We start from the raw sequence: 13,708 nt of genomic DNA, 5'->3' as shown, positions 1-13,708 counted from the left end.
ATTTTGCCCCCAAACATGAGGTTGGAATTGCAGCAGGAGGAGGAGGGTTTTGGTCTCACTGTTCATGTTTGTGGTTTGGTGATGGGTTGGTTTGACCTGGGGAGTTTGAGCTGCCCAAGGGCACAGCTTGGGGTGCTAAGGAAGGGCTAGCAAAGGGCAAGGTCTTCTTCTGGGTTACCGCAGGAAGGGCCCCAGAGAACCATGTGGTGCTGAGGTCCCACCTTGCCCTCTGGACCGCATGGAGCAGGATGACATGGGGATGCATCACATCCTGACGGCTGATTCCGTTATGGAAGTGCTGGGAAGCAAAAGCAAACAAAGATGGGTCCTGCACCAGAGCGTGACCCCCTACCAAAGTTCGTGTTGTGTTGGTGCATGGAGACCTCCTGTGCTTTCTGGAGGTCACTGTCCCTTGTGAAATGGATCAGTCCCTCCCTGAGTATTTCTGCTATGTACAAAGAACTGAAAGCATCTCCACGGCAGGAGACAATCCATCCCCACCTCAGCAAACATTGCAGTACTGTGATGTGTGTCAGCCATGGTGCTTAGCAGCAGCTCTTGTGGTGCTGGTTGGCTTTGACCATCCAGCTGTAGGTCATGGACCAGCTGCGGCCCATGGGAGGTGTCCATCCAATCTCCTCTAACTTGATAGGGGAGGTGCTTGATAGGGTGATGAGGCTGAATGGAGGTCACCTGTGGTTCTCAGCATCGTGAGGCTGGTGTCTACTCCCTGCCTTTCAGCTCTGAGGGCAGTATGGCAAACTCTTGCCTCTATATTAATGAAGAGCAGCGCTGCTGAAATGAAGGAATAAGGGGGGAAAAGTTGACTGGGAGTCTGGGGGAGTTGCAGCATCCAAGGCAGAAACACAACTTGGAGAGCTCAAACTGGGATAGCGGGAGCTTACGTTCAGACATTTCAGCTTGCAAGAGCCAGGTAGATCCGGTAATAAAGATTTCTAATAAACCTCACAAATTTGAGGTGGTCCAATCTACCTGAGAGAGGCTTCCCTCTTCAAAAGCTCTAACAACTTGAGTTCCTCCAGGCCGTTAAATATGACTTTTGTACTTGTGATGCTTTAGAAGAGTCACAGAAAGAAAAGCTTATTAAAAACAAGGAGGAAAATGGAGGTAAAATAAGAAAATAATGCAACTCAATCTAAGGCAGACCTTGCTGGCCCAGACTGAAGGTTTTCCAGACAAGGGGAATGCTCTTGTGAAGTCAGACGGTCCCCAGGTGTGGTCTGGATATTTGCTGTTGCGGCTGTTGGATTTATAGGACATGGGGCTCAGGAAGGGGCTGGTAAGGGGGTTAAGAGCTGTTCAAAGGGGAAAACTGAAAATGGAGGACCCAGGCTGGGGGAGGGCAGGGAGCAGAGTGACTCGGTGCTTTTATTTGGGTCTAGGTTAGGCAAAGAGAAACTACTAAACCTGTTCATTAGGCAAAGCCGGGAGATGTTGCCTTGGCAGAGGTTTGAGTCCTGGCTTGGAGCCAGGGTTGGGGCAAAGCTTGGGGTGTGGAGCCCATCATCAGGGACATTGGGGAGTCCTTGTCTGAAATTCCAGGTGATGTTTGGATCCCACTCAGCTTGAACTGGAACAGGTCAAGGGACACGTTTCTGGTATGGCCAGGAGTCCCTCAAGAGGAGACCTGAAGGACTTGGTTGTACCTCTAGGCCTCCAAGGGGACAGAGTTTTGGGCTCTGTCTGCGCCAAAGGGTGAAGGTGAGGGAGAGAAGCAGCAACCCGTAGCCCTGGGGGTGGTCACGGTGTTAGGACATGATCTGGGCTGAAGCTGCATCCAAGGGATGCGTGGATCAGCCAGAGGAGCAAACAGCACAGCTAGTCTGGGAGGGACGATCTCGTAGGACCCAGCTGCCTCGACGCAGTCTCCGACAGAGCAGCTGCAGCCCCGTTATCTCTTCTGCTCCTCGGGCACACGTCTCCGCATCTTTTGAAGTTCAATTGCTTTAATTATCCCAGAGGCTGCAGAAGCTATTGAAGGCAGAGCATTTGCATGGAGGCGCGCTGCATTTTGTCCGTGCTAATGACAAGTGTTCTGAATGAATTTTCTGGTTACCCAAATGTCTTAACGGACCGTCTCTGTGACCCATAATGCCCAAGAAAAAGGCTCTCTAGGCTACCTCGGGCAATGCCCTGTGACTCTTCTGTCCTTCCCTCTAGCCACCCGCGTCACAGAGGTACAGGTCTGACTTTAGACCATAATGTTTTTACCCAGCTGGCAAGAAAAGGAGAGTGGGTGTATTGATGGCTTCCAGTGGAGTCAGTGTGACCAGATTTAAAAGAAGCTGGTCCAGACATTCAATTAGAAGCCCTGAATAAATAATAGGAATACATGTTCAGTCCACTCCTGCAAAGATAGCATCCTTTTTTTTCTCTCTCTCTCTTTTTTTTTTTTTTTTTTTTTTTTTTAACCAATGGTGACCAAAACGGATGCTGGGAAGGGCACAGCACTCCTGTAACCTCATGGGGTGAGTGGTCTGTGCTCAATGCGATGCACTTGTGGGGTGAGAGCCCTCTTGGGATAAGCAAGGGCCACATGGCCAGATGGCAGTAGATGGAGGTGGCTTAATTCTGCACGCGCGACTCCGCTCTTCCTACGCTGTGTTTCTCCGATGCCTGAAAACCTGCTCTGTGTGAGCAGTGCCGTGCTTGAACGTAGACCTTGCGAGGTGAGACCAGCCCCACGTCCTTGTGCTACTCCATCCCGGTTCGGGCTGCCATATATAAACCCCAGGGCGCCCTGGAGAAGGTTCCTGTGGCCAGCAAGTTTTTTTCGGGGCACCTGAGGGAGCTCAGGAGTGCTTCGTTGGTGGTGCTCTGTGCTGGTCTTTGCAATTATTAACCAGGGTCACGGTCGGCGTGCTGGGGCGCGGAGGGTTAGCCAAGCGATGGCTGTCTCCAGGGGCTGGGCATTGGCACAGCCCATTAATTCACCTTTCAAGTGCTTGTCCTGCAACCTCTGCTGATCTACAGGGGATTTTAACCCTGCTGTGGCCTGGGGGACAAGCCTCGTGTAACGCGTGTCTGCCACAATCAGGCTGGCTCAGAGCTTGACCAGCACCTGGGGATGAGCTGGTGGGTACCCAAAACTGAGCTCCTCTGCTCTCCCCAAACCATGAGTGGGCTGGGATGAGCTGGACCCAGTGGTGAATATCTTCAGCTCCTCTCTGCTTCCCTCGGCCGAGGGTGGCTGCCTGGGGGCATGTTATAGCCTTCCTCTTCCCAGTCCTTTTTGGTCTGTCTTCTGCCATCTCCTTTTACTGCTTGTGCATCCCTGTCCCTGCTAGTCCCACATCTCTCCAGCCTTCTGCATTGGCTGGTCTGGTGGGGGATGCTGCCACCAGCTTTGCTTTGAGCTTCTTACTCCTGCCTGTGCCAGGATGCCTTCAGACATATGTCCTGGTCCAATCTGACCTTACCACCTCCGTTGAGCAGAAGGGCCAGTCTGGCTGGTGCCACAAACGCATTTTGTGTGCAACACTCTTGCCAGGCAGAGCTTGCCGCCAACGCGGGGTTATGAGGGTGTTTACAGTGCAGGGCTGCCCTTTCTTCCTGCTGCTCCAACATCTACCCTGTTTGCAAAGGGTGACTCATATCTGCAAGGAATGAGGAACTCCCCACGCCAAAGGCTTGCCTGTGTGAGCTATCCAAGCGAAAGGGAGCTCCTGGATATCCTGCAGGAGATGGCATCCAGGGATGCCCAGACCCTCCCGTTAACCCCAGCCTTCCCAGGAAAATCAAATTTGGATGCTGCACCTCCATGCAAGCCTTCTGGCCCGCAACGTCTCTCCCTGCCGCCGTCTTGTTGCCGTTAAGCAATGAAGGAGCGATGTTCTGGAGGAAAAAAAAAAAAAAAAAAAAAAAACAACAGAGGAAATAAGCAAGCATGATAAAAATCGCTGTGCGCTGCAGGAAACAGCCTCCAAATGTGACTTCTTATCTTCGGTTGATTTTGTGCGGATGTTGCCAGCCAGGCTGGCTTTGGCGATAGGGAGTCACTTGCAGTAGCTTTCTGCTAGGATGAGTGACCCTGGCGCCTTCCCTGGCTGTGCTGCAAATGCACTTTTTAATGAAAGATTACATTTTTCTTGAGGTTTTTGCAGTGATAGCCAGCTGTTAGGCAGCGCCTGCCTCTGTTGGTCTCAGAGCGCTTTGCAGAAAGGACCAGGATCCCTGCAGATGGAGAGTGATGCTTTTTCCCACTCCATCGAGGAGGAGGAGGTACCATCGGGGAGCGTTTGCCATACTTACGTGCTTGCAAAAAGCCATACGGATGGAGCGGGTTTACTCACTCAGAACAAACAGCCCTCAACCCATCAGGATTTATCTGAGACTTAAGTCCGCTCCATCTACACTGAGATTTTGAAGGGGGACAGCTTATCCCCATGTGCACGCACGCAAGGTTAACCCTCTGGCTGATAGGGGCAGTGTTCAGGTATCCGCGTTCAGACCCCAGCTGTGCTGCAGCAAACCACTGACAAAAATCAGAGCTTGGTATAAATATAATGAAGAACAAAAATGGTTGTTTCACCTTTAGCAGAGTGGAGTTTTTAGCTCTTAGATGAGAATGGAGATACCACCGTATGAAGGGAAGAGATAAAGGCCAGAAAGGGATGTTCATCTCCGATTCTTCAGCAGCTTTGTTTCACCAAGTAACCACTGTAAATGCTCAGTAATTTGCATTTTGGCTAAAGCAGCTGCTCTGGAAAGACATCCAGCTCAGCTCAGAAACATCTGGAGGTGAACTACCTATGACTTCCCATAGGAATTAGCTCCCCTGGTTAACCGCAGTCCACTGGAGAAGATATGATGTCTTGTTTTCTAATTTTCATCAGTGTGGCTTCACCTTCCAGTCCTTGCGGACGTTGCTAATGCAGGATGCTGTGTGATGCTGCTGGCTTTGGGCCATACCACTTCGAGTCCAAAGCCAAGCTACAGTAGGTGCATAGCTGGGAGCAGGAAAGGGCTCTGGGAATGCAGCTGTGGACCATGTGCTGCTGGTCACGATGGCCTTTCAATGCGTCTGTCACTTTGTAGTGATTGACGTGACTTGAGGCTTTTTTGTTCATAGAGGTGTTGGCTAAGAGGTGTGGAGCACTTACCTCGCGTTTAGTGTAGAGAGTGTAGACAGTTCAACTTTGCCTTCCCTGGGTTGTGGAGGAAAGGTGTATAACACTGTCCTTGTGTCGGCAGCATTTCCTCTGCTGAGCTGGACTTTTGTGTTGGCAGGTGGAAGGGCAACCCCAGCATTGTCCCATGTCTGTCAGTAGAAACACCCAAGGAAGCCAGAAAAAATGATCTAAATAACATTTTTAGAAAGAGCCTGGCTGCTCTGAACACCCTGCTGCTGGGCTGCAGTGCTGTGGGTTGCCCCGGTAAGACTGCACCTGGTTGGTGATTGGGCAACCACGTACAATCATAGAATCGCCTAGGTTGGAAGGGACCTTTCAGATCATCAAGTCCAACCATCAACCTAACACTGCCCAAACCACCACTAACCCATGTCCCTCAGCACCACGTCTGCGCGGCTTTTAAATACCTCCAGGGATGGCAATTCAACCCCTTCCCTGGGCAGCCTGTTCCAATGCTTGATAAAACTTTTGGTGAAGAAATTTTTCCTAATATCCATCCTAAACCTCCCCTGGTGCAACTTGAGGCCGTTTCCTCTTCTCCCATCGCCTGTTACTTGGGAGAAGAGACCGACCACCACACGCCTGGCTCCTGCTTCATCTTCTCCTTGGCCGATCCTATGCCTTTGCAATGTGATATCAAAGATGCCGCCTGTTTAGTGAGGACAGAGCTGGAGAACACAGGCCAGCAGATCCAGACAAAGTGTTTCATCTAACCTAGAGACAGACAGCTGGAGGATCTACAAGCAAGGAGCCCTTTACTCCTGGCCGGGGTGCAGCCTTGCGATAACGCAAACGTGGTGAGCCTGTGCCAACCAGCCGTGGTACGGGAGCCTCCGAGCTGGAAGGGAAGGCAAGGAAGCCATTTGTGGGGGAGGAAGGAAGAGCCTTTCAGCAAGCATTTGGACCTGGCCAAGGCAAGCACTTTCAATCCTTCTCCCATTGCAGCACTCGGAGCTGTGATTGTTACCAGCTGGCAGGAGCTGGAACGCCTGGACGATGGGATGCGATGCTGGAGGTGAAAAGGGGGAGTCCACAACGCCCCTGAGTCATACATCTGGCTCGGTCCTCCAACAAAATAGTTTCCTCTTTAACTCCTTCGTGGCTGGAGTGAGGTTGGGCTCAGACGACTGTTTCCGAAAATTCAGCTCTGCTAAGAGTTGTGAGTGCCGATTCCCCTCCCTGCGCACACGCACATGCGAGCGCGGGGTTGTTAATTGGGACCAGGCATGAAAACGCCCAGTTCTTGTGCTCCTGGAGCGTTCTAGCTTGGTGCAAGAAGGCAAAGAGTAATTAGGCAGCCCTTGAGCATTTTAATAAGGCAGATCTGAAGTTCAGCCTGGTAAGCGTGAAACGCCGCAAATTAGAGAGAGTAATGAATTTTAACGCTGCCCTAAGAAGATTCCCACCCCCACCCCCCCCGCCCCTTCCTTTTTAATTATTTTGCAAGTTGTTTGTTTGGGTTTTTTTAAAAAAAACGATCCCAAGCAGTATCCCTTCTCGTTCTGCTTGACATTTCCTTTGCAGCTCAAATCCGTCTCCACCCTCTCATGTGGGAGCAGCCCCGCAGCGAGGACAGATGGCTGCCGAGGTGACAGTCACCGTGGGGTGGGATAGCAGGGCAAGGACTTGACCCTTTTCCCCCAGGCAAATTTGGGCAGCAGAAAGGCTGGAGCTCATCTGGTGAGAAGGCTGCGGTCCTGTTCTCACAGGGATGGACGTTGCCCAGGGCATCTTGTGGAAGTCGGCGTTGCAAGGGTCGCTGGAAAACACAGTTTCAAGCCGTTGTTTTAGAGCTGCCCCGGGAGGAGCAGTAATTTTATGAATGAGCAGCCAAGTGCCAGCCTTTGGCCATGGGACAGGGCGCGTAACGGCGTCCAGGATCTCCTGCGTCAAGCCCGTAACTCCAGCCTTAACTCGAGCGTGGCTTTTAGAAAGGCACTGGACCTCCCTCCCCTCCTCTCCAGGCTCTCTTCCTAAATCTCCCTGGTTCTTTCTGCACAATCCCGCCGTGGAAATGTCCTTTCCTGTTTGTCAGCCCAGCTCATGCACCAGTCCAAGCAATTCTTGCGTCCCAGTTAACAGCAGCATCCTTCTCCCTCAGCCTGTTCTGTTCGGGCAGAAGGCGGCTGCCAACCATCCTTTCGCAGCACTGCTGCTTTGCCCGTGTCTCTGTAGCAGTGAGTGTTGTCACTGCCAAAGTCCCGCCTGACGGTCAATCAAAGAAGCTCATTCACTGCTGAGATGTCCCCAGGGAGGTTGAGGACATCTTCCATGTCCTTTACCCTCTTCCTCTGCTGGAGATCCATTGGCTAGCTCGTTCCCTGGCCCTCTTAGCTGGGTGGATGCGTGTTTTGACTGCTGGGCGCACTCCCTGCCTGCCCATTGAGGCTGGCTGCTTTTCTACAAGGGACACATCTGGTGTATTATTCAGGTTTGGATATCAAGTCATTTATTTTTAAGGCTTTTCTGAGGGAAGGTGATGCACTTGGGTCTCTTTGTAGCATCTGGGAACAGGTTCTGATGCCAAGGAGAAAAATCCGTGAGCATCTCTAGAAGCCGTTTATACCACAGCACCTCAGTGCATCGCTGAGCTGCCTTCAAAGGCTCCTGTGTGAATAAATACTTTTTTAACTGGTCCCATACAGGAAAGGTCCCAGCAGGTCATGCAGCACACTGAAGGCAGAGCTGTTCTCCCCGTCTTTGGCCTGCAAACTAAGACGTTATAGAATCATAGAGTGGTTTGGGTTGGAAGGGAGCTTTAAATTTCACCTAGTCCTGCAGTGAGCAGGGATGGTTTTATAGTTATAAACTATAAAATCTCAAATCCACAATCCTGGAGGATCAGCGCTGAATGCTTATTTTGTTCTTCCCCCACATTGGGGACATGGGAGTAGAGAGACATCGGGGCAGTTGGGTTCTTGGCCAATGGTCTCCTCGTGTGGGATGCATCTACCTCTTGCCCCAGTCCATCCTATGCAGTCCACCCAGGGTGGTGCCTCTCTTGCAGTTCAGATTGTGTTTAATTAAGGGCCTGATTACCCCTTTGCATTCACCGTGTCTGAGGGTGTGAGTCTGGGACACGCTAGGTGATTTGGAGAAAGGTGGCTGGCTGGCACGAAGCACCCCACAAGCTGCTTTAGCAACTGATCCTCAGCAGCAGAGACCTGTGGAGCAGCCAACGGAGGGGGTTATTTTGGGTTCACTTAAGCTCTGAGTGATGAGCACTTGTGCTGCTAATCAGGCTGATAAATACCATCAATTAAAACCTGTGCTTTGCTCTTCTGGTTTGCAGAAGTGAAGTGTTTTCATCTCTCCCAGAGGAGAGGAGAGGAGGCTGGCTGGGAGGGTGATGCTCTCGGGATGTTGCTCTGATCCTCACAGGCACTGGTTTAGCCCTCAAACACCTACTTCCCTTCAGCTAATCCTAGCGATTCATTAACAAGGGATCTGACACTGCTCCTAAATTCATGCCCAACTGTAAGCGATCACATAATCCCTGGGATTTGGGATGTTCACAGATTAGCTGCTTCCAATTAGCAACTTCCTTGTCCCACCACGTGTGTTGATACCACAATAATGGTTTCTGTATGTCTCACGGGGAGCAATGAGTTAAGTCAGCTTGCTGGACGCGTCTGCCCGCTGGATGGGGCACCCTTCGTTTTCCCATGGGTGGGTTGGGATTATGTGGCACATAAAACCCCATTTCTTTAGGAAACCAGACTAGGTGTTTCCAGGCGAGGATCACTAATGGTCAGCATTTTGAAAAGGACATCCCATTTTGGTGAGAGAGAAGGATTGTACCTGGCTGTTATAAGTAAATATAGAGAAACTTTAGGGATGTAGCTCTGGAAGAAGGTCTGTGACTTAGTAAAGGGGAACAATGTAGAGCACCCCCTTCCCTTGTACCTGCTGTGGAACCAAGGTGACTTGACCTGCAGGGTGGAGGGATGAGGACCCGACCAAAGCGGGTGGTACCCAGCGACCAAAGGGCAGGGGTGATGGAGGGGTGATGGAGGGGTGCTGCTCTCTCTCTGGGGGGCATTTGGGCAGCCGTTTCCTGCTGTCTTCTGGTTTGCTAAATTCACTTCTCTGCCCTGGAAGCTAGACGCTTGTCAAAACAGAATAATTAATCCAGAAACACGTGGCGCTCTGCCAGGAGGCCTTTTTTTAATTAAAACCAGATCTGATAAAGTCTACTGAGAAACTGGCGTCTCTGATGAAATCGTGAAATGCATGACTGTAACTCGGGGCTGCACGGTGGGGGTGCTCCGGGTTAGGACTCAGCCCCCATAAAACCTGCCCACATCCAGCTTGCAGGGGATGTCTTCTCCTCCTTTGCCTACAAAGGCTGTGTTTTTCCTAAATGAGTTACAGACTCACTAAAAAGCAGGACATCAGTTATGGTCTCCTGCTGTTCCTGTTTTGGTGGTGTTTGGGCAGCTCTGGGGGAAATGGGAGACCCACGTCCAGAGGATCTGCAAGGTATGCTTGAGCTTTGAGGAGTCATCCATCTCTCCTCGTTCGGATGCAGGATTTTCCCTGCCTGTTTAAATTGGTGATGGAGCACACTTGATATCTCCTGGAGTGAGCCAGAAGTGCTTCATGGGACTAGAAATGTGGGGTCTACCAATGTAGGACTGTCAGATCTGGGGGAAGGCAGAGACAGAGGCTGGGTGGTTGCCTTCAGCCATGATGTCTTGGTCCTACCACCCAGATGCTGTGGAGGAGGATTGGATGTCCCTGGCCAGACCCTGCGCCATCTCACTCCCATTCTCCTTGTCCTCCCAGGGCCGGTGGGGAAGGATGTTTTCCTCAGTGAAGCCATATGAGAACCAGCGCTACGCCTCCCTGAAGAAGGAGTGTCAGAGGCGGAAGCAGCTCTTTGAGGACCCGCTTTTCCCTGCCAACGACGACTCGCTCTTCTACAAGTCAAGGATCCAGGGTATCCAATGGAAGCGGCCAAAAGTAAGTGCACCTGTCCCCTTGCACCTCGACACCGCTTTACGCCGTCTCTGCTCTTGGGCATCCCCAAAAATGCACAGCACATCCTTTACCAAGGGCACCACGCCCCAGCCAACATCTCCCCTCCCCAGCAGGGTTTATTTGCCTGGGCTTGGCATCATGAGCTTCTGGGATACCAGGGAGACCGGCTGCACCCAGGTCCAGGCTATTCTGCCCTCACTGAGGTCCAGGAGCAAAGAAGGCTTCGCTGTGACTCAGTTTCCCCATGCATAAAACAGAGAGAAAGTTTGCAGCCAGGTTGATGTTGGATGCTCTTGTTAAGTCTGGTGGGTCCCGTAGGGCAAAGGGTTATCTCTGAATACTCTTGGTGGTGCATTTGGAAAGGGAAAAGATGATAAGGTGAGGTGGTTTTGGGGTCTTTGGGAGGTAGGTGGTCTAACCCGTCCTTCCTGTCCTGTGCAAAACCCGTGTCCTCAGCATGTCCTCTGCAAAAAACACTCTGCATGTCCTCCATACTGCTGTGTCCGTCATGGAGGCAGGTTGTGGGAGGCTGGGGGGTAACGTTGCCTGTCCCCAGAGCTGTCTGTCCCCCCTCTGCTGCCCAAAAGATGCACATTAGGGCCTGAGGGCACTATGTCTTGGGGAGTTTTTGTGCCCTGGTATGGCCATCTGCTTGGGGCTGACCATGAGGCCGTTTCTGTGGCTGCCATGAAATACAAGGCGTCCCAGGGAGCAACGATAATTGCGATGTGTGGAGAGGCAATATCACAGCATCTAACACACCTGGGTTCTCCTTCCTTGCCTGCGGGGAGGAGCAGCTCTCACTGCCCAGCCCGTGCTGTTTGGCACGCAGCTTGGTGGCGTTTCAGGGTGGCAGAATCGCCTGAGCTGCCGTTGTCCTCCTCGCCCCCGCCGACAGCCCAGAAAATCAGCTGGCCTTTCGCAAAACAGTGCTGTGTCTGTCTGGGTGAGGGCAGTCCTGGGAGGGGTGGACAAAAAGGCTTTGTGTGAAGGGAGGGATGGAGCTGAACTGGCTCTTTCTTTGTGGCAGGAGGGGCTGAGGCCACCAGCATCCCACCGGGCCCCTCGTGGGAGGAGGGCTCGCTTCCCTCTGCTCTGCTTTGGGCTCTTCCACACCAGCTCTGCCTGGACATGGGGTTTGTACGAGGTTCTGCCTGTGTTTTAGCTTACTCCCCTTGTCTGCTGGGGCGGGAAGACACTCTGTGCACAGCTGCCTTCTGAAGACAGGGCCCGCCATGGTTTGCTCTCATTGTGGAGGACACCATGAACACAGCTTGCACATCCCATTCGCATAGCAGATGGGTGATGCCTGAGACTTTCTAAACGGCTTTCTCTGGGACTAAAGGGTAGGGATGTATTTGACACCCCCTTGCTGGCTTGCATTCGGAGACGCGCACATGATTTCAACCCCATGTCTAATGGCAGAGGGTTGGCTCCAGTTGTAGAGGGGCAACTTTGCTCGTCTTCTGCTGAGCATCTACGTCTCAGAGCTTTTCTCCATCAGCTTTTCTGGCATTCAGCTCACTTGCAGCCCTTGGTGTTCAGGCATGTAGCATCCACTCCTGCTTAGCAAGACATCAAGGTATCATCCTCTTGCTGCCTTGCTCCAGAGAGCACAGTGAGGTCTTTCTAAGAAAGCTTTCTGGACCTCCTGGTCTTCACCTGCAAGGTGGGTATGCTCATCTAGTCCAAGCTGAAGCATGGAGTGAATTCAGTCTCTTTCAACCAGCCAGCTCTGCAGTTTTACAGAATCACAGAATAGTTTGGGTTGGAAGGGACCTTTAAAGGTAAAGCAATTAACAGAGGATGGTAGAACAGGGGCTTTTTCTGGCATGGGTTGGCATTGGGAATGGATGCTGGAAGTGGGTCCCACATGCAAGCAAGGTTCTGTGCACTTAACCAGAGCTGGAGATGGTCCCTCTTTCACTGCTTCTGTACCAGACAAAGGGAACTTTGCTTCAGTTTTGGCACCAGAGGGAATCCATGCTGAGCAATAGCAGCCTCCTCGATGCTGCAGGCTGGTAGGGTCGTCTGATCAGACCCTGTCTAGCTGCCCTGACCACAAAATTGCCATAAAAAAAGAATTTGAGCTCCCATGGGCCCTGGTTACTGCTGAAGTTTCCAGAGGCCTCTTTCTCTAAAGGTCTTCTCCAGGTTCTTTCCTTTCAGTTCTCCATTTTGGCAAAAGTGAATTGCATGGGGAGGAGAACTGCTTTGTGCCAGCCAGCCAATGCAAAGTGACATTTTTAATTGCTGGACCCAATTCTGCTTGAATTCATACTGGCTGTCTAAGGGAGAAAGCTCAGCAAAAGGTCCCAGCATCTTCTGCAAGAAAGCAAACGCAGTGCATCTGGGCGTTAGGGGTCTCGATATATGTCTCGCCACTTTGCCGTCTGCCAGTTTGCTGGGAAACACCATTGGTTTCTCCAGTTCGATGCAGTGTTCAGTAGGGTCCAAAATGTCCCTGAGGTTCAAATCAACGGCTTGTGTAATAATTGCACGGAACAGTTATTAAGCATCTTCTTTCTATTAGAACCAGCAAATCTCTCCTTAGGCGATCACATTTTGTTCTTGTTTAGAAAAAAACAAACAGAGTGATACTCCCAACTTCTGGCAAGTGCTGTCTGGGGGAATTCCTGACCCAGAAATGGTGTCTGCCAGTCCCGGGGACACTGTCCGCGGGGGGGGATGGTGTGTACACACCTCTGTTATCTCTCAGGGCCATGGCCATGGTTTGTTTTGGAGAGTTTCAGCTGAAACCGTGTGATAAAATGCCAGAGCTCATCATGCCTCCAGCCTTGCTGTGAGAGCAGAGTGAGCGGAGAGTGGAAATAAAAGGCATCAGCTATTAAAAACAACTGTTTGCTTTCTCAGAAAGGTTGTCACTTACGGTCTATGCAGAGAAGTGATACACAGGAGCTAACTTTTTCAGACAAAGCACCGGTATGTGAAAAGTAACTGTAGTGAACTCACGGGGGTGGTGGGAATGAGCTTTGGCAGAGGCAAGATCCCATTCTCTTATATTTACAGGCACTAAAACAGATCTAAACAGCCCATAGAATCACAGAGTGGTTTGGGTTGGAAGGGACCTTAAGATCATCCAGTTCCAACCCCCTGCCCTGGGCAGGGACACCTCCCACCAGCCCAGGTTGCTCCAAGCCCCGTCCAACCTGGCCTTGAACCCCTCCAGGGATGGGGCAGCCACAGCTTCTCTGGGCAACCTGGGCCAGGGGCTCACCACCCTCACAGGCAAGAATTTCTTCCTTAGATCTAGTCTAAATCTCCCCTCTTTTAGTTTGAAGCCATTTCCCCTTGTCCTATTGCTACAGGCCCTGCTAAAAAGTCCCTCTCCAGATTTCTTGTAGCCCCCCCTTGAGGGACTGGAAGGGGCTCCAAGGTCTCCCTGGAGCCTTCTCTTCTCCAGGCTGAACCCCCCCAGCTCTCTCAGCCTGTCCCCACAGCAGAGGGGCTTCAGCCCTCCCAGCATCTCCGGGGCCTCCTCTGGCCCCGCTCCAGCAGCTCCGTGTCTCTCCTGTGCTGAGGCCCCAGAGCTGGAGGCAGCACTGCAGGGG

The 13,708-nt window shown here is 51.8% G+C and overlaps 1 protein-coding gene across 3 annotated transcripts in view; it reads left to right on the top strand.

Moving 5' to 3' along the window:
- Nucleotides 1-13,708, top strand: part of CAPN5 (calpain 5) — a 63,877-nt gene that overhangs the window by 9,984 nt on the left and 40,185 nt on the right. For 2 of the 3 annotated variants that reach the window (XM_063326856.1, XM_063326846.1), the window contains exon 2: nucleotides 9,942-10,118. In XM_063326856.1, coding sequence (XP_063182926.1) covers nucleotides 9,957-10,118 — 162 coding nt within the window. In that variant the 5' untranslated portion in view covers nucleotides 9,942-9,956. Of the gene's footprint in view, nucleotides 1-2,630; nucleotides 2,691-9,941; nucleotides 10,119-13,708 lie in introns of those variants that run through there. The other variant, XM_063326837.1, reaches the window with a different exon arrangement.

Source organism: Chroicocephalus ridibundus, chromosome 1, assembly GCF_963924245.1.
Source record: "Chroicocephalus ridibundus chromosome 1, bChrRid1.1, whole genome shotgun sequence".
NCBI classification, from domain to species: domain Eukaryota; kingdom Metazoa; phylum Chordata; class Aves; order Charadriiformes; family Laridae; genus Chroicocephalus; species Chroicocephalus ridibundus.
The sequence above is the reverse complement of the archived record's forward strand: the minus strand, read 5'-3'. Positions and strand labels throughout refer to the sequence as shown.